The sequence below is a fragment of the Filicampus tigris genome, chromosome 14 (genome assembly GCF_054856515.1).
Source record: "Filicampus tigris isolate MCC_2025a chromosome 14, RoL_Ftig_1.0, whole genome shotgun sequence".
Taxonomy (NCBI): domain Eukaryota; kingdom Metazoa; phylum Chordata; class Actinopteri; order Syngnathiformes; family Syngnathidae; genus Filicampus; species Filicampus tigris.
Window position 1 is genome coordinate 20333882 of NC_141230.1, and position 20998 is coordinate 20354879.

The 20998-nt window shown below is 39.9% G+C and overlaps 2 protein-coding genes across 5 annotated transcripts in view; one reads left to right on the top strand and one right to left on the bottom strand.

Moving 5' to 3' along the window:
• Positions 1 to 3228: 3228 nt before the first annotated feature.
• Positions 3229 to 19839, bottom strand: LOC147136762 (radixin-like). 3 transcript variants are annotated; one of them, XM_086052358.1, is made up of 14 exons: positions 19716 to 19839; positions 15058 to 15131; positions 11281 to 11364; positions 9090 to 9185; positions 8869 to 8991; positions 8066 to 8217; positions 7895 to 7978; positions 7149 to 7295; positions 6319 to 6415; positions 6078 to 6241; positions 4918 to 5209; positions 4545 to 4637; positions 3814 to 4029; positions 3229 to 3689 (listed from the first exon to the last, which is right to left on the bottom strand). In XM_086052358.1, the coding sequence occupies exons 2-14, from the start codon at positions 15073 to 15075 to the stop codon at positions 3525 to 3527; spliced, it is 1731 nt and encodes a 576-aa protein (XP_085908484.1). In that variant the 5' UTR covers positions 15076 to 15131; positions 19716 to 19839; the 3' UTR covers positions 3229 to 3524. The 3 variants fall into 3 exon arrangements, with proteins under 3 accessions (XP_085908484.1, XP_085908483.1, XP_085908485.1); XM_086052357.1 differs by having other exon boundaries at positions 19492 to 19813; XM_086052359.1 differs by lacking the exon at positions 19716 to 19839 and adding an exon at positions 19015 to 19187.
• rnf17 (ring finger protein 17) overlaps positions 18446 to 20998 on the top strand; it is an 85017-nt gene continuing 82464 nt past the window's right edge. For both annotated transcript variants that reach the window (XM_086052346.1, XM_086052347.1), the window contains exon 1: positions 18446 to 19679. The gene's annotated coding sequence lies outside the window, so the exon portion shown is untranslated. The remainder of the gene's footprint in view (positions 19680 to 20998) is intronic.

Below are 20998 nucleotides of genomic sequence, written 5' to 3' on the forward strand. Positions count from 1 at the left end.
GAGTTCATTGATGAACCATTACGTGGTTTTGGAAAGTCCTTTAAGGAGATTTCTTTCATTTGTATTTCAATCCTAAACCTTCCAGGAACTTTTTGGTTCTTGGTGGTTTCCATAACTAGTTTCCTGGACCTCTCCAAAGTACTTAGGGGGTCTCTGTTTGGCAACTAAGTTCACAACAGTTCCTGCAGTTCAAACACACATTATGGTCCTACAAAAGTTCCTAGTTCCTAATTTCCAGTTCAGGAGCAAAGTTCCTCGTTCTGGGGCGAACTTGCTTGTTACTGAGCAAATGTTTTCATTCCTGAGCAAAGTTTATAGGTCTGGAGGACAGTTTCAACTTCCGGATAAACGTTTCTAGCGCAAAGCAGTTGAAAATTAGCAACTTGAATGCTTGTTGTTATTTCTAAAACTTGAAATCATTTTTAATATCCAGACTTGATCAGAAGCCACACTTTATGACAAATTTGGCTTAGTCGTCCGCATTCTATTGGATCAAAGTTTATTTTCATCAACGGCAAGCCTGTTTCAAGGAATATTTGCAAGTTTGTGGTATTACATTGTAAGGTCAGATTTGCTTCGAATTTAGACTTTTCATTAGCTTGACAGTATTTAAAATCGGTTTTCTTTCTCGTCGAAGCACTTCTAGCTGTCTAGTGGGAAGTTAATATAAAATGGTTTTGCTGCAGTAAACGTGGATGAACTGGTGCCTGGCTGGCGTATGCTCCCGCCTCTTCTTTGTTGATACAAATTGTATCCCAATGACGATATATTCGTTTTTATATGAGAATATAACAAGTCTTTTGTGTATTTGACAAACGTTGTCACTTCTATGTTTTTACAGTCCAACATTCCTAATAACTTATTTTTCTATGATGATGTTCAGCTTTGATGTTATTTTTTCTGTCAGGCTCAGGCGGGTAAGTAAAGGGTGTTATCAAGTAACAAAAAAAACAAAACAAAAAAAAAATCGAAAATGATCTAAATTCCACAGTCGACAAAGACGGAATCTGATAAATTTGTTGTGTTACGTTAATAATCAAGTGAACCATTAAAAGAGAAAATGACTTCATGTTGTCAGTAGGATCCCTCAAAGACAAAAGGATATGTTCTAATTCAGGAACATCAAAGACAAAATGAAGTCATGGAATTAGGAAACATCAACAGAGACATTTGATGTTATGAGACAAAATGTCATGTTGTCATCGGAAAACGTCAAAGACAAAAACGGGCAAATGTCGTTTCGTAAGAAAACATCAAAGACAATACGGTGTCATGGAACATCAAAGACAATTGCAAATTATGTCATTTGAGAGCGTCACAAACCAAAACAACATTTTGGGGATTGGGAAACGTCAAAGATAAAGATAATGTAATGTCTTGTTAACTAGGGAACATCAAAAATGAAAAATGTCATTGTGAAACATCAAAGATGAGACGGCATGGCGTGGTTAGAAACAAAGGCGATTTGTCTTTAAGTTGAAACATTAAAAATTGTGTTGTCATGAAGATATGAATAGGAGTCATCAAAAACAAAATTGTCATGCAGCAAATTCACTGATGCCATGTCGTAATTGTGCTTTAAACAAAAAAGGGCTTTCATTTGCATGAACCAAAAGGTTTTATTACTGATTTGTTTACATTCAGGATCACGTGGAAAGTATCAAAAAGACAAATCGACATGTTGTAATTACCACTTTAACAATAACATTCTCATGTAAAATCGGCGTTGATCTGTAAAAAACGTTTTTGATTACTAATTGATTTATTTATTAGCATGGGTCAAACATCAAAGACAACATGGATTTTGAATGTTTTCCTCCTTCAATAAAACCAAATATTAGTAGCCATCTCTTCCTGAATGCTTTAAAATGTGCTGACCAGGCGTTATTTTGCTTGTACTGTGGGCAGTAGTGGTGCTAATGAAGCTTTACGTACCCTACAGCACAAAAAGTAAAACCTTTTGTACCACCGCAAATTGATCATTTGTGTTTGACATATTGAAAATGAGCAATAAAAAAAAAAAAAAAAGGTTCTGTTTACCCTATGTGGTCTGGTCCAGTTCCTATTGTACCCCTCAAAACAAATCAAGATGGATGCTTAAATAGCATTCATGGCTAACAGATCACCATTATCACTTACCTCTCTATTTACTAATTAATATTCTTTAAATCACACCGCTAACCTTGTTAGCTTAGCTTGCTAGCAATAACATTTTGGTCAACAACCAAACAACAGAAGAGCAATATTTACAGATAATACAAGTATACTTCTTATGTTGCCTGGTGATTTGGGATTAATCCAAAAGGCAATACGTAGCTTAGCCGGAGCGAACAAAGCATCCATTTACAGATAACACATAAATTCACTTACCTTGGAGCAGACAAAAGGTGTGCCTTGCGATTTTGAGACAACCGTGAAGTTTTGAACTTCTCACACATTTTATCCAAGAGGAGACTAAGGGTCGCAGGTAAATGTGAGAACTGCAGCCGAGTGGAGACTGTGGAAAAGAGGCCGAGCGGCATAGGACGAGTGCGTTTGGTTTGTGTGTTTAGTGGTCAGCTGAAGAGCTACATGAATTTCTCTTTTTATCCAACAAGAGAGTAAGGGCCAAGAGGGGAAAACCGGGAGCACTGCAGCAAAGTGGAGACTGTGGAGTGGAAAAGGGGAACAACTGAGGGTGGGTGGACAATTGTGTTTGGTTTGCAAGCGTTTCCTGGTCCCACAAGAAAGTCAGATTTGATCTAATACGAGACTAAGGGCCTCAATAAAATGGTAAATCCAGACCGTAGAGAAAAACAGCGGCACAAAGAGGCACAGGAAGGGTGAGTTTGATTTGTGTGTTTCCTGGTCAAAGGTTATGCCAGAAGATATGACACATTTTATCCAATAGGAGACTAAGGGCTGCAAGAAAATGGGAACACTGCAACCAAGTGGAGATTGTGGACTGTAAAGAGAGGTGGCGGAAGGGTGGGTTTGCTTTTCGTGTTTAATGGTTAGCTGATGAGCCACATGATTTTCTCTTTTAATCCAATAGGAGACTAAGGGCCGCAAGGAGAACGTGAGCGTCACAAATGGGGAGAGGACGGCCGCGATAGGCCTGCTAGCGTGCCGCACGATCATCACATTTGATCCAACAGGAGACTAAGGGTCGCCGTAAAACGATAACGCTGCAGCCAAATAGAGACTAGAGAGAAATGGAGCAAAGGGGCACAAAAAGGCTCAAGACTGTTGAGTTTTGTTTTCTTGTGTTTACTGGTCAGCTGATGAGCCACATGAAGAAAAAGCAAAGTGAAACGCAAGAGAATCCTACACGGCAAACAAAATGGCTGAAAAGGACGCGAGGCAGAAAGAAAATGGCGGAAATGAAAGTGTGCAAGCGACATTAAAGCTTTAGAGTCATCCGCTTTAGAGTCGGCCATTTTGTCGGCCGGTAAAAAGACGCTCTTGTTTTTCTTGGGAGATTGGCGGATCTTTGGCGAGGCGCAAGCGAGAGTCTCCGCTTGAGCTTTCCTTGTGCGCTGCCCTCACATGGACTCAAACTCGTCGACGCGCTGCTTGGTGTTACCCTGCCGGATCTGCCGCAGCGTCTTGTACTTGTCGCGGCCCGCTCGCACGTTCTCGGCGTGAAGGACGTCGTTGGCCGTGTTCTTGCTGTCGTCGCGAGCCTCCGCCAGCTCGGAGCTCAGAGCCTGAGAGGAAAGAAGGCCGGGGAATTAAAAAAAAAAAACATGACTTTCAAACCTATAAAACATTGTTTTTTCTTTATGCACTGTTTTTTTTTTTTGTCGCTCTACACCCGCCATCCCCCCCGACCTGCAGCTGCTTCTTGACACGCTGGTTCTTGTGCGCCTCGGTGACTCTGTCCTCTTCGCTGCGCTGGCTGCTGATTCCGTCGCTGAAGAGCTCGGCACTGGCCTCCCCGTTGCTCTCGTCGTGCTCGTCCTGCTCGTGCGGCGCTACGGTGGGTGAAGTCATGGCCGCCCGCAGTTCCTCCCGTGTCCTCTCCAAATCTTCCTGCGCCACAATTGCCTGAGTGGGAGGAAGCGGGGACGTAATTAGGATGTTTTTTGATTCAAAGTTTCCATACCACCGAAATACATCCACAACCCCCGCCACAGTTTTATGTCTGACATAGGTCAACATGAGTCTGTGACATGGTTGAAGTTTGACACCCGGGGCCGTCGTCTTGCCGCGGTCGCCTCAGGAGTGCACCGCAGCCTGCCGGTATTCCGCCGACGGAGCCAACACAATGAGGGCACATGGTTGCCACAGGATGCACACTTATCAAGAAATAACCAATCAGAGGAAAGCTATTTTCCCATTTCAAATTAAGGAGAACATAGGTCCAAAGCTCATTTAAATATGGAATATTGTTGAATATTTATGAGCAAGAGAAACGTTCAAAATCAACGAAAAATAGCTTGAAAAAGTTCTTCCTCTTCATTTCAAGCTCAAATGAGCTTGCAACCCCCCCCAAAAATGTGTTGTTGTTTTTTTAAACATGGGACCTTTAAAGTTATGATGTTAGTGTTGCCAAGTTTTACTTTGTGCTGCCATTCGGTGGCGTCTTCCTCCTTTTTCCTCTTGGCTTCTTCCAGCAGAGAGATTTTGGCAGTGAACTCGGCTAATTCAGCAGCCTGTCAATCAAATCACATTAGCACTATCATTAGGACGAAAGATTGTTGTCATGGTATGATGTCATTAAATGTTTTTTGTTTTTTTTTAAATACCGAAATCGGCATCAGCCTCAAAAAAAACCAACCTTTTCGGTTAGGCCCTAGTTTAAATGAAGAAAAAGATCACTCTTGTAGCCTTGTATCGTACGTAGCCTTAGCCCTCGCTATAGTGCGCCGATTACGGATGGGACAAAATATTGATGATACATCAATGGCTGCAGCGGCGTAAAAAGGCGAGTACCAGCTGTTCCTGGTTCTTCATCTGGTCGGCGGCCTTCTGCGCGAGGGCGGCCTTGGCCTCCTCGGCGGCCCTCCTGTCCTTGTCCAGACGCTGGGCTTCCTCCTTGGCCCGCTTCCTCTCCTGTTCCAGCTCCAGGGCCTTGCGGGTCTGCTCCTCCAGTTCTTTCTGCGCCCGCTGCGTCTGCTCCTCGATGTTGCGCAGACGCTCCATCAGCTCGTCCTTCTCGCGCTCCATTCGCTGCTTCTCCTTCTCGGCGTGCTCGCGCTTCTTCTTCTCGTTCTCCAGCTGCGCTCTGGACCAGGGCGATCAAGGACGTGACATCAAGTAACAACCACACAGTGTGATGCAACACTGCCTCCTTCATATGACCAAAGCAACGGTTGGTTGTCGTTTTTGAAATGTAATTGAACAAATAGGCATGTATGTATTTACTTTCATCAGCACTATGATCATTAAAACGGGAATTCATTGATGAAGTGGTCCATTAAGGAACTCAAATGTTCATACATCATATTTTATCTTTAATAACAATTATCGTTAACCTATTAAGTTAACTTCTTCATGTTATTAAGTTAAGTTAACCCATTATTTGTGGACCTTTTATATACATCAAATTTATTGTTATCGTTAATGAGTAAAGAGTTTTAATCCCTTAATTATTCAAGCAATGTATATTCATTAAAAATGCATAAAATTCCATTAATTAAAAACAAATGTCAGTAGTAAAAAAAAAAAAAAATCTGCAAAATGACACAAATATGATATAAATGAAAATGCCACTCAATAAAAATTGTCATTGATAAAATTCTAAAAATATGTTATACACATCGGTATTTTGAAAAGTATGTGAAATTTAAAATGACACAAATGTCATTTAAAATCTGTTAGAAGTAAATAAAAAAATAAAGAAATGTGTGAAATAAAATGCCCCCAAATGAATACAAAAATAAAATGAAACAAAAGACAGTTGAATAATCTTAAAATACTTTAAATACATTTCAAAATGAACTAAATAGGGTCAAAACAAATCAGTAATGCTCAAATTCATGGACAATTGAATTATTATCATTTTGATTTATATTACTGGTATTCAACAAAATAAACAAAGAGTTTAGTTGAAATAGCATGCCCTTCTCCAGTGGTAAGAAGCGTTGTTGTACCTCTCCATCTGCCTGTGATGTTTTTCCTCCCGGGCCTGAGCCTTCATCTGCTGCACCTCGATGGTGTCGGGCTTTCTGCGCCGCATGTACAGCTCGTGGTTGCCCATGCACAGCGCCAGGATGCGCTTGTTGATGCGCAAGCGCGGCGCATAGAACACAAAGTCCTGCAGCGCACACATTTAGAGGTTTCTTCGAATACAATAATCAGAAATGTAATCAGAAGAATACTAAAGGTACTCACGGGCGCTTTCTTGTCGATGGGCTTGATGACAAACTTCTTGTCGTTGAAGGAGATGTTTCGGATTTCGCTCCATGGGAAGCCGATCTTGGGCGACAACCTGAAGAAAATATTGTCATTATTTATATCTTCAGGATAGAAAAAAAAATGTAAAAATGAACAGTTACGTCTAACTGTTGTAGAATGTTTTTTATTTGTTTTGTTTTTTTTGAGAACAGCTATAGATTCAAAGAGGCCTAATTGTTAAATTATTTAAAGAGTGAGGCCTCTTCTTTCTGTAAATTACAAGCAATGTTTTGAAAATATTGTTGATGGGCTGCATAAAAGGAAATTAAATATCACTGCTGACGATAAGCAAGGCCTTCATTTGAAAAGCTTTTGTTGGTAGACCAAAGCTTTCGCAGGAGAAATGTGACCTGGTGGATATTGAACCATTAAAATACATAACATTAAAAGTCAGTCAATATTTAGTTCGACTCCCTTTTCCTGTAACAAATAGTAATTATAAAGTGTATAAACTACACGTCTTCTTTTTCCACTGTCACCAATATAGTTATAGCGCGCACAAAAAAATATTAATACAAATATTTGAGAAAATGCTAAAAACAACATCGTCATTGGCATCCAGCTAGTACCCTTACTCACCACTGGGGGGCAATGTAGCCACATAAATGCCATCATTGCAGGTGGCACTAAAACGCAGCAGTTAGGGTCAAAATGAAAAATGAAAACAGAGTGCCTTGTATTGCCTTGACATACAATCTGTGAAGGTCAATGCACTACATAAGTGATTCTCAAAGGAGTGATTTTTTTCAAAATCTGTTTGCGGTTACTTGTCTTCGTGCTCGTAGATGTTGAGCCCGAGGGCGTCGACGCCTAGCCACAGCTCGGTGCCCTTCTTGTTCTTAATCTCAAAGTAGTTGACGCCATACATCTCCAGGTCTTGAGCAATCTTCAGGTACTCCATCATGGCGTCCTCCCTGCACACACACACGCAAACCTTGTTTCCACCATTTTGTGTGCTCCATCATATTGCTTCTATTTATTTCCATCCATCCATATCTGTACTGCTCATCCTATACACCTCAATGTATGTACCATTAGTGTACACTACCATATGCACATATTTAATCTATACACTTCTAAAGCATGTCATTTTTTAATATTCAATAAATGTACCTCAGTCTAATATACCATTTTATGTTATGTAATGGTATACACCTGTAATGTGTCACATCTACATCATATTTAATGTCAATACACCTCTAATGTATCATAATTACATTGTATGCAGTAATTCATTGTACAATTTAAACATATTCACTGTATTGTACACTTACAATGTACCGTATTTACATATTAAAGGCATCATAGCTAGTCATTCATAGCTATACACCTCTACTGCACCATATTTACAAAAAAAATGCAATACAGTACTCACAAAATTACATCATACTTTATGTATGTGTACTAATGTACCACCTTTACAGTCTTATATATCTAGTGTGCACCATATCTACAGTTTGTACCGCTGATGTCTCATATTGAGATCATCTTTGATGTTGTACGTAGCAGCCACCTGAGCATGCTGCGGTGTTCCTCGTGCCAGGTCTGAATTCTGTCCTCCCACTGCTCCTTTGTCAGCTTGTGTTGCTCCAGAACTCTGCCACCCCAGACAAAGAAGAGAAGACGTCACCGTGACGACAAAAGGCCTCAATCATCGTCATCAAAGACAACTGCGCGTCGGTACCTCTGTGGCAGCAGGCGGTCGGCCGCCAGGTAGCCGGACTTGTGCACGTCCTTGTTGTGGTCGCCAAACTTGGCCTGGACGGCGTAGGAGGCCAAGAGGACGGCGGTCTCGGGGGGGCAGTAGTTGTCGTCGTTTAAGAGGGCTTCCTTCACCTGCATGGATCAAAATAGAACATGTTGCGGCTGAGTCCGGTCCAGGGTTTTTGCCGCATTATAAAATTTGGAGGTGGCCACCTCCACCTAGGATTGGTACACTGTTAAAACAATATTTTGTGTTATCCATTGCTTTTGCTCTTTTTTAATATGTGTTTGAATGTGTTTATTTTTAAACTTTTTCTCAAATGAAGTATAACATGCCATTAATCTGCTTCGCCCCCCCCAAATGTGTTAAAATGTTTTTAATAAGAAATCCTTTATTAATTTTTGAAAAAAAATAAAAAATACTGAAGCAGAGCCGTTTTAAGTTGTAATAATAGTCTTGACCACTAGATGGCAGACATTGCTTAAAAACACATCCAACCTTAAGACAATTTCCCCACAAGAAAAGGAGAGACCAAACTGCTGCAATATTGATGCTAGTTTCTTTAACCCGTCGATGGAATTTCACATTGCGAGTTAGCATTCAGCTAACTCATGTCCGCGGGACAAAGTTATGTGGTCACTTTTTAGTTTTGTCAGTAAGCTTCCAACTGGCAGTGGAGGTAAGCAACATGTGGCAGGCACTTGATTTGCCCAACTGCGTACGGCGTGCTCGGAATGGTACGAGCTTCGCCTCAATTCGAGTCGGGAAAAACCCAAGAGTACCTGAAGGAAGAACAACCTCTGCGTGATCTCCTGGATGAGCTCCTCCGAGACGTCCTCTGGAAAGAACTTTGCCCTGAACTTGAACTGCAAAGGGTTCTCCTTTTTCACGTCCTGCTGCGTCACCTGGGTGAAGGGAAAAAAAAAAAAAAAAAGAAATTAACCCACCATACAGTGACGCCTTTAGGGTCGTGTTGCCTTCGGGGGTTTTCGGTGTCACTCACCTTCTTGTTGAGCTTCAGCCACGTGACGTAGCCTTTGCTGTCGATGTACTGAAGGCCGAAGAACCAAACCTCCCTCAGGCCAACCGTCTTCACCACCTGCAGAACAAGTGGGTGTTATTTTTTTGAAGTTTGTATAGTCAATGGAAATGAACTTGGAAGTTGAGAATCTGCTGCCTTGATTGTGCAGGGGACTACAGTACACGGATGGATTATCGATTATTGGTCCTGAATTTTCCAAATCATCAGACGTTTTCACAGTGACTGGAGTGCAGTTCCCCTATTTCACATGGTCAAACATTTTTGCTAATGCGACTGTACAAAAAAACAACAACCCAATTTGTTAGTCTTGAATTTCATTTTTCAAAGTAACGAAATTAGCTTGGAACCTCAGAATATGCTTCCTCGATTGTGCGGGGTCACTACCTTACCAAGATGCATTCAATAATTATGGATCATAAATTTTCCAAAACATCAGTCAAGGGCATTTGTAAAGCAAATGGAGAAAGGTTCCCCCCTGAACTTTAACTACCGGCGCTTGATTTTGTTGGACTTGTGAATTTGAACGTGAAGACAGTTAGCTCGGAGGCCCCGAAGAAGCAGATTATGAAAGCGGCATTAAATGACAAGTCTCAAAAGCAGACATGATGACAGCTGCTTATGTCAGAGGTCTTAACGAGGAACCGGATCAGTTAATGGCTGATTTAAGATGACAAGCATTGTCACAGACACTTGTGCCAATCGGCTGTGTGACCTGCTTATGAAAAGCAGAACCCATAAAGAAGCCAAAGCCTTCCCTTTCATTTGTTTTCCTTCCTCTGCATCACCGAAACCTTTCAGGCCCGGAACAATGCTGAAAGCCTCCCTTTAACACGCACACACACACACACACACATATATATATCGGCACAAAGACATCTTTGTCAGTCTCGTATTAGACAGAACCAGACGCGACCCAAGCACCTACTGGCACACATTGCCAGTGCCGCCTTTGCTTTGATGCAACAACAAAAGATGACTCCCAAGGAAGGATTCTTTTGAAGAAGACAAAAAAAATAAGTAAAAGCACACCTCATTGTGTGTTGTGTATGTAATATTACCAGAAACGGGACAGAATTTGAAGATCAAAAACATCAAAATACTGTTTGATGACAAAATGTTGTGTTTTTACACAGTATTCATTCTAAGGCAGCGCGGCAGACGAGTAGTTAGCACATCCGCCTTTCAGTTCTGAGGTTTGGGGTTCGATTCCGGGCTTCTGGCTTCCTGGGTGGAGTTTGCATGTTGCCCACATGCTGCAGGCACTCCAATTTTGCCCACATTCTAAACACATCCATGTTGGGGTTACTGAAGACTAAGCAATTGTTCTTTGGTATGAATGTGCGTGAGAACAACCAAAATAGATGGATGGGTTATGAAAAAATAAAAAAGGTGTAATTTTGCACTTTTGTTTTAAAGATTTTTTGGGATGAAATTCAAACTATGAGGACAGGTACTTCTATGTGAAATCTATGAGGAAAAAGTTGTCTTTTTTTTTTTTTAAAACAAATTTTTACAGTACAAAAAAAGTTCACAATTTTAGATGATTTTTTTTAGATAAAATACTATGAGAAATGGTTGTAATTTTAAGTTACAATTTTACAAAAAATATTTGTTCATTTTAAATAAGTAATAATTAAATATTGAGAAATTTTTTTATAATCCATTAATAAATCATCATATTATTATAAGGTTGTAGTTTTGTTGATAACAATTTCATTAGAAAAATGTGTAATTTTACATGAATTCAATTAATAGCACAAGAAAAATGTAATTTTGCATGAAAAGAAATCTAAATAGTACGAGAAAATGTTCTTTTTTTAAATTTGAAAAAAAAAATAATATAGCACAATAACATATAATTTTACATGAAAATATTGTGAAAAGGTTGCCATTTTACATTTGCCATTTCTAGAATAATGACAAAATTAATTATGTACAAAACATCAAAATGTTGTGAGTTAAGGTTGTACTTTTACAAAAAATACATTTAAATGTAGAATGAAAAGATAAAATTACAAGTGGAAAATTCAACGTTTACAAAAAGAAAGTCAAATGATGACGATAACTTCAATCATGATGATTTTCATTCTTATATGGACCCATTTCACAAAAGTGAAGTGTGTGTGTGCGCGCGTGTGCGTGCGCATCTCACCTGGTCAAAGAGCTGCTTGCCTGTTGTGTTGGGCTGGATGGCAAACTCCAGCTCAGCATCCATGGTGGTAACACGGACGTTCGTCTGCATGACAAAAGGTTGACAAAATCAAAAGTAATAAAACACAAAACAGGTTTGGCATGCACGCACACGCACACACATTTGTGCGTGAGAGACAACGGGGCCATACGTTGTCTCTGAGGTCAGTGTGCGCATGCAAGGCTGCAGTTTGTTGATAAGGTTTCCACCGTATGCAAACAAAGAATACGTCAAGCATTGATGGCTGCATTGGATGGGGCTACTCGGGGAGGAATTTATTCATTCAGGCCCGTCAAAAAGAAATGACCATAAACAATATTAACGATTTTATTGTCAGAACAAAGCAATTTACCACGCGTCTCGTCAAATCGTGATGCTTTGCTCGTAAAATTATGGCCATTTTTCTCCTTCCGCAGCATTGCAAATTATTTTTCTCCCTCATAAAATCACAACTTGATTCTTGTAATATTACGACACCAGTCGCCGGAGGGCTGCATTAATCCAGACCCGACTAGACTGCCGCCTAAACGCGTGGCAATCAAACGGCCAGTGAGCTAAACTTGAAACCATTTGAAGTGTCGCGAGTGCACGACTTCTTGCAACGCCCCATCGTGGCTAATCCGGAGCACAGCGCAAGATGTCGCCGGACAGACGCTGCCAGGCGGCCCAGGCCGGATTATCCAGATTGTTTTACGGGGTTGACCACTTCCAGACTGCGAGAAGCACAATAAAGTCAGCCCAAGGGGCCACTGAAGAATATTGAGGTGGAGACACAAGACGAGTCTCCATTTTGTGGTGGCAGCTTTCTCGAGAGCCTTCCTGCCTCGTAACAATGTAGGCCAACGCTGTGCGTGTTTTGTGTTTGTGTGCAGCAGCAGCAGCAGGACCGCCTAGCGACACTGTTTGTGCGTGTCCGTGTCCAGACTCAGACAGCCATAATTAAAAGCTCTTTGCCGCTAAGCTGGTTAGCAGGCCTGGAAGGGCAGCGGGCGGCGAACTTCTTCACCTCATCCTCACACACACGCACGCATCATTTCAGCTTTATTTCCATAAATTACAAGACTTTTGCCTCAGAATATCTCGATTTTATAAAAATGTAAAGTACAACCCGTTTTTTGGGGGTGAAAAATGTTAACATTTTTTCTCCTAATTTTTTTTTCAAATGTGCATAAAATGACTACTATTTCAGGTGGTATTTTATTTTTATCTCACAGTATTTGGGTCTTTTAAAAATGTGAAATGTAACTTTTTTATGACAATATTTGAATGTTTTTATGTAAAATGATGATAAGAATCTATTCTTAATATATAGATGTTTTTTGCATGTAACTATAACTATCATTTTCAGGGGGCAAAATGTATGTACATTTTTTTTTTGTTTCAATTTTATCCACCTTGTTTTTTCCTTGTGACGTGGCAAATGTGACACTTTATTTTTGATACCATTACGACTTTTTTCTCCTTACTTTACAGCCTTTTTCGCTCAATACTACAACTTTGTTCTCATTTCAGTAAGATAGCTATGGTACGTGCAACCATAGAAAAACATCAATATGTCTTTCAGATTCTCCTGCACCATTTGACTTCCCTCAGGGTGTCGTTTTTTTTTTAGGCTGTATCATTTACACACCTAATATACAAAACGCTTTTCTATGGGATGCGGCAACACACCGTACAAGTGAACGCCTCTGCGTTGCATCAGCTCTGTTTGCCGGCCGCATCACGTAAGCATGAGGAAACGATCAAGTTGCTCTCGTGTGTGTGTGTGTGTGTGTCAAGCGTTGCATTGTGGGACGCTCGCAGGCTTTATAATAAATGAAACATGAGATTAAGATAAGCGGGGACGAGGCGCGGTCATTAAATTGGGTATGCGAGTGCACACACTACACTGCAAAAACAAGAAGAAAAAATGAATACATTACTTAATTCAAGTCAAATGATCTGAGAATAGAACAAAAACATTTGACAAGATTTTTTTTTTCAAATAAGTACATAATATCTTAATTGAACTAAAATGTGGATCTATACTAATACAGTACAAGGAAAATATTTAAGAATCAGGAAACCTCGTAAGTCCAAATATGGTCAAGTTTGCATTTTTCACAAATAGATACTAATGGTCTGTCCCCACATCATATCTGTTATTTTTGTTATTTGGAGTGTTGAAAATAGTTTGAGAACAACTCTATCAACTCTCACGAACACTTGAATTGTCTGTTGTAAAACTAGCGGGAGCCGAGCGGCATTATGTCACCTCAAGACTGAAAGTCTGGATGTTTTTTTTAATACAATAAAACATGGATTTTTTGGGTTAAATGTGAGTAAGCTAGTTTTCTTGAAACTGCACCACTGTAATGCTTTGCAGCAGAAGAAACAGGTCAGCCACGAAGGTAAAGGCGTGCGGATTAATTTCTGTCTATTCACCTTACTCAGTACGTGGTTTTATTGATTGCATCATGCATGGCTAAGAGACCTTTGGAAAGCATTTGAAAGGGGAAAGATGATGTAACCACACCACAGTCATTTTCTTTTGTGAGGTATTACTGTATGGTTTGCTTTCAGTGCAGACTATGATGTGGATGACGGGCTCTGGTGACGAATGACAGTGTAATAAATAATAAATAATTGAACCTACTTCTGGGGAGGTCCTGTGTTTGTTACCTTATTTGTTTGAAAAAAATCTTACAAATTTTCCAGTGGTATTGACAAATAATTTTGCTCGAATGAGTTATTCCTCATTTCACTACCTTTTTTTGCCTTGCTTTTTAAGACAGTTTTTGCTGCGTAATAACTTGTGATTTTTCCATCAAAAATACTTGAAGCAAGTAACATGCTCTAAATATCCCGGTAGACAAACAACAAGAATATTTTGCCATGAGGTGAGGTATTTCATCTTGGTTGGGTTTTCGTTTTTGCAGGACACTGAGGGCCTTTGAACATCGGCAGACAAACAGCATTAAAAGACGACATTAGGGGGCGCCGCAGCGCACTGGCGCCGTTTTAATGGCCTGATACGCAGCTAACAAAGCTAAGCTAGTAGATGTGTTTTTTAACAAGCGTGGCTGCAGGGCGCCACAATGCACAGAGGAGGCAGTGAAAGGTCCCCGTGTGTTTGCGTCGGGGGGCACGGGGGATAATGTAACCAGCCTCCCGAGTTTTCCCCTCAAGGTGGTATTGGATACGGCAAGTGGACTTCAACAAAGTGCTTCTCTCTCACTTGCTTTTCCTTCCCCCAATTCTGACAACAGCCTTTCTCGTTCTTTGTGGATATTATTCACACTCGTATGAATAATAAAGAAATGATTGCATGAGTAAATAAATAAAAGAAAAGGAAAACCGTTCTACGTCCATTAATGCTCTTTAGATATAGGGAACGTCCACATTGTTGTAATTTGCTGAATACTTTGTATGTCCACTTTACCATGATTTCTACATTGAAAACATGAAACATGAAAACTTTTTATGTCCACTTTAGGGCTACTTGGGACATTGTATGTCCACATTGTTGCTATGCAAATAAATTCATGTCCACTTTCTGACCAGTACCATGATGTCCACGTTGTTGCTATTGTGCCCTTTCAAGTCCACATTAAGGGGATTTTTACATCCATATTGTTGCTATTTTTGACTTTTTACATAACGTAAACTTCCACATTGCCATAATTTGATGGAAACGTCGTATGTCCACTTGAGTGACTTTTGGGCTTTCAACTTTATGAAATTGATTGAAAAACTCACCGGCTTGGGCATCTTCATCGTCTCTCTGCCCGTCCTCTCGTGCTGAGAAAAGAGAAAAGTCGTCCTCAGTCTTCCTACGGACGACAAAACACAGAAATGGCCTTAATAGTGAAACATAACACTTTAAGGTTGGAACGTTACCAAAAGAGTTGTACAGCTAATGTAGGTCACACTTTCATCTTAAACTTTCCTACATTTTCATTGCAAGAGGATTTACATATTAAAATGGATCGTGTCATTTCTATAATCCCATCCAGGCTTCCGGAATTAAGGACACTGACTTCAATTTGACATCTTGCAATCATTACGTCGCTTTTAGGACAAGTCCTGAAGGTAAACGTGACCTAGAACAGGAGACCATGTCGGCTTCTCTGTATGCTACAGATGACATGATGTTATTTTGTTGTCATTTTTTGGGGGGCTAAAATGTTAGCTAGGTTAGCATTTTCTTGTACATTGGCTGAGTAGGCCTAAGAATTTCTCTTTTCATACAGCACAAAATGTCTCGAGCTCTCAAGCCCTTTCATCCAGGGATTTCTTTCAGTAAGATGGTAAAAATGCACATTTTCAATCATTGCGTCGAATTCCCAACAGGAAACCTTTCAGTTCACTGTATACAATTACTGTACCTGCAGCAGGAGGAAGATACAGACTAGACATAGGCCGGTATAATTTTATAGCACCCACTCGCTTTGTTACCACTTGGCTGGAATGACGTCGTCAATCGGCTTTGTTCCGCATCCAACACAGTGAATGTGATTGCACACGGTACATTTTAATCATTTTAATGGTCTAGGCTTTATGGCAACAAACACCTACAATGGCCACGGTGGATCAATGTGTGCGTTTGTTGAACCACCGGGCGTCTATGATCGGAAGCACGCTACCTCATAAATGGAATGACCTAACGTTATATATAATAAAAACAAGGACGATTGAGAGTTATATCAATCAATCAATCAATCAATCACATTTTATTTATATAGCACTTTTCATACATAAAAATGCAACTCAAAGTGCTTTAAAATATTCAAAGCAAAACATAGAATTATAATTATACAACGAAGAGAACATTGAAAGTATGTTTTTGTCATTTATCAGGAAAAAAAAAGTGCAAATATGAGGGGAAAAAAGTTATGATTTTACATTTGTGATGAGAATAAACAATATATCCTAGAAAAAAAAAATCTTAACATACTTTTTTGAGAATAGTCATTTTTTGAAGGATTAAAGTTGGAATTTAAAGGAGGAAAAAAAAATCATGTCACGGAAAAAGTATTTTTATTTTAAAAGGAACAATGTCATACTATTTCAAAATCAGTCAACATTTTTTTTTTTTGTAATTTGACATCATATTTCAAGCATTTGTTCATGACAAATCTGTTGCATATAGAATAGCTTGTGGGGCGGCAACAGCGTATGAGGGACCTCACAGTTAAGATAAGTCCTGACACGAAGCATTTTTCATTTCCGTTGACACTTCCTGCTTCAACTTTGGCATAGATATACAAAACGCAGTCTTAACAGTGACACTGTGACCGTGATTATGAATATATTTCTAAACAAAGCAAATTTTCTTCTATAAGCATATACACTTTGATATTGGGAAGGGAGAGTGCGACTCTTTTCTAGCAACAGTAAAAAGGAAAAGAAGGTTTTGTTGTTAGTGTTTGACTTTGAATAACGGTTTGAAAAATCAAACTTGACAATAGAATTTGTGTAGCTAACAGAGACACCTGAAAAGGCGTGAAATAAGTGGGCAACTTGAGGGAAATAACAGCGGTAAAGGTGACATAACACCAGAAGAGATAAAAACAGCTGTTCACAAGATAGTTGGTTTTGTGCCACTTTTTTCCCCTCATAATGTTCCGACATTACTCTCAAAACCATTGTGATTTCTTCTTCTAATAACACTATTCTTGAAAATGTGACTCCTTTTTCTTGTAATATACGGTTTTATAAAAAAAATTCGGACTTTTTTATTTTTATATTGTGACTCCATTCGTTGTGAAAAAATTGTTTATTCCTCACAGAATTCTAACTTTATTTCAAAACATTTTAAAGTATTTTCCTTGATTCTTGAAAATGAATGACATTTTCTTTAAAAAATCCCAAGATTTGCTATTTTTTTTCTTGTGAGAGCAAAACTTTATTAAAAAAAGTAATTTTTTTTTCTTGTAATATGATATTAGACGTCCTTTAAAAGTGCAACTGAAAAAAACGTAAAATTACAACTTTATTCTGAAAATGTGCAACTTAAGAAAAAGTAAACATTTTCTCAAAAATATGCATTTTTAAAAAAGTTTTTTGACTTCAATATGTTTTGACCTTCTATTCATAAAATTATGTTCCCCCCATAACATTATGACTTTATTTTCTAAAATGTGCAACTTTATAAGTTGACAGTCCTTTTATGTGCCTATAAAATGTAGAATTTTTCAAAAAGAAAAGAGCAAGAAAGAAATCTAAAACCAAGCTGCACAGTTATCTTGAGTGAACAAGCAACAAATCTCTTTCTCAAATGAGTGTATGAATGTAATTTGGTCCCTAGCGGAGGCGCGACCAACAGGAAAATGCTTGAGTGACAAGCATAGGACCAAATCAAAATGCAAGCAAGGCAATTACGAGAATTAAGTCAGAATAAAAATATGATGGGAGAAGGTTCCGATTTTACGAGATTAGAATAGTAATTTTTAGAGGAAACGGTTATCTTTTACTCTTTATATATTTTTTTTAAAGGTGAAGAACAGAGTCAAAATTGAGCAAGAATTAAGTTTCAATATGAGAAGGCAAATGTCATAATTTTATAAGGAATATTACAAAAATATAGATATATTAAAACTTATAATGATGCTATTATACTTAAATAAAATTGTACATAAATCAAGTGAAATCAAATCAATGAAATCAAACTCTTGTGCGAATAAATTTGTGTAATTTTATGAGAATAAAGCAATAATTTTACGATATTTTGAGAAAAAAGTTGTAATTTTATAAAGTTTAATTTAAAATTATTTTTACAGGGGAGGAATCTAACAATTTATTGAGAAAATAAGTCAGAACATCAGGAGGAATAAACATTTTACTCGGAAAAAACAGGTATCAAAGTCAAAATTTTACAAGAAATACTAAAATAAAGTTGCTATTTCCATACTAACCATGGGGTGCCAAGGAACTGTGCAAGGGGAGGCAGCCAATCAAAATACTTTCCCGCTCCCCATTGTCCAATCAGCGGTGCTTTAAAATTCACTGCTTCGGTTTGACACTGGCGAACGCGACGTAAACGACAAGCGTCGTGGCCAATCACAACTCCCCTCCGCTGTCAGTTGGCCAATCGGCGTGCTTTCAAACTCACCGCTTCGATTTGAGGCTACAGAAGGCTGGCTTGGCTGACGGCGGTGACGCCTAGTTAACTGCCGCGTTTAAATGACAGCTGGTGACGTGCTAAACGGGCTAAAATAGCGGATGATGCGAGTGATTCAGAGCGGCTTTAAAAAGGGAAGTGGAGATGACTCACTGGAATAAATGCACTCGGGCTACCTTTACTGTGCCTCAACATGTCATAGCCAGTCCTGTTAACATCAATCGATGTAGCCGCCAGCTAATCTAGTAGGCAGCCAGGTAGATCCCCAAACCGAAAAGGTGCTTAAAACACTCTTGTGACCATCACAAAGGAACATAAAAAGAGCCACACGTCATAATATCTCAACGAGACACGAGCCAGCTCCTGAATACGGCTACAAGTCATTAAGCGTACCCCGGAGGTGCCTCTTGAGTGTGTGCGGGGGTCACTAATTAGCCTGGCGGCTAATGACGCACCTAACCACGGCGGCAAATGTGACACCTCGGTCAGTCTTCCCTCTCCCCCAAAATGACGGCAAATTCGGCACTGGGAAACGCCGAAGAAGAGACACATGGCTCAAACTGACAAGGGGATAAACTCCCGGCTTGACTCACCAGAAAGACAGCGCTGTGTTGAGGTAAAGAATGTCTACGAGGGATTTTTGCTACTACGCGACCACCACAGAGCAAGTAGCTAAGGGCAAGCAGTGTTGTCACCCCGCCACTAGCTAAGAGGGCAGCCAGGTATGTCTCGAGACTAAAAAGTTGCTGAAGTCAAAACACTCTGATAACCATCACAGTGAACATTCAACGACTTGAGCCCCACACGTTAAAATGGCATCGCAACAAGGCAAGAGCAAGCGCTACAATGCGGCGACAAGGCATTCAAGGTTCTCCGAAGATGCCCCTGTGTACGGGGAGGTAAACTAATTAGCCTGGCCGCTAATGACGCACCTCACCTCCGCGGCAAATGTGACACCTTGCCGCTTCCCACTCACATCTAAAATGACTTCCAAGTCGGAGCCGGAAAAGGCCGAAGAAGCGACAAATATCCAAAGTTGACAAAAACAACCAGCCCCGGTTGGAACTCACCAGCTCGTCCGCGCTGCGTCAAGGTAAACGGTTGCCTGCGATGGAGTGTTGTCACCCCGCCACCAGCACTCCACTCTGCGCCTCCTCCTCCTCCTGAGCTGGGAGCCGCGGCTTTATATATCCACACGGCGGACAAAAATAGCCCACTGCTTCGAGGGCGCTGACCGGACACGGAGCTCACTACACGGGTAAGACTCGTCACAAAGTCACACGTACATACGCACCTAGTACTCAATATGGCTGACCAAGTTGGTAGTGAGGCGTGGTAGCGGTGAGCGCTGAGCGTCTCCCCCTCAGCCTCACTCTCCTCTCCTCTCTTCTCGCTCGTCTCTGCTCGCCATGCACTCGCCCCTCCCTTCTGCAACAAGCTCAAGTTGTTTTTTTTGTACTACTGTATTGCCCCCCAAAAAAAGTCAAGATGTGAGCAGGAGAAAGTTGTCGTTATTTGGTTGAAATGTTCTAAAATTACAGAGAATGTTGAGTGGTGCCTTGAGATAAAGAAGATAAAAACACTGATGCACTTGATTCGCTGTGGCGACCCCCGAGGGGAAAAGCCAAAAGGATAACAACTGTACTATTATACAAACATAGTAATGATAGGATTATATACAATATAAAGAATCAAGCTGTTTTTGCCACTTATTTTGCTTCAATTCAGTTGACATTGTGCTGCCCCCTCTAGTGTGGAAATTGCGACGTGAAACTGCTTACTTAGTTCGAGCCTTGAGATACACGAAGTGCATAACGTTATAAGGATTTACCGTATAAAAAAATGAAATGCATCACATGATGAGTGAGTGTATGCATGAATAACAGTAACAATAACCAGCTCACGTGCTCTTCACTCAACATCTTCCTGTTTGAGTCATGTTCATTCATATCTTCCATAGTCAAATCGAGCACACATGCAATGCAAAGTCATGAATGAAGCCATGAAAGGAATCCATCATTATGAAAAACAAAACAAAAAGAACCACACATCCTCATGGGCAAAAACAAAAACATTATTCTGGCTAATTATATAATTTATCCGACAATTGATTTGTATAGCATTTTTCCGCCTAAATACAACTTTTTTCTTTTTGAGGTGGGCTATGTTCAGTTTCTTAGTGAAACACTGACACCGTGTGGTCACTTTGTTTGCACGACACGTTGTCGCCAAGGCAACTCAGACTCATCAAAAGTCATCCTGCAGGCTTCCACTTTGTCCACACGGTGTCAGTAAAAGACCACTACGTAATTAGCATTAAAAAACAACTTTCGATTGTGTTGTTTGTCTTATCATGATGGATGGCGTCACTACGCACAACAGACAATAGTCGTTTTGCTCGTTGTTTGCCTATGGAGGAGGTTTGGCCTGGGAATGCTCCATTGAATTATTATTTTTTTTTGCTTTCATAATATTTTAATATTTCATAAGGCGAATTTGAGCAACCTCAAAGCAGGATTAAACGCAATGGCGATCATCTATCATGATTACAATCCGTTTCCTCCCCAAAATCAAAAG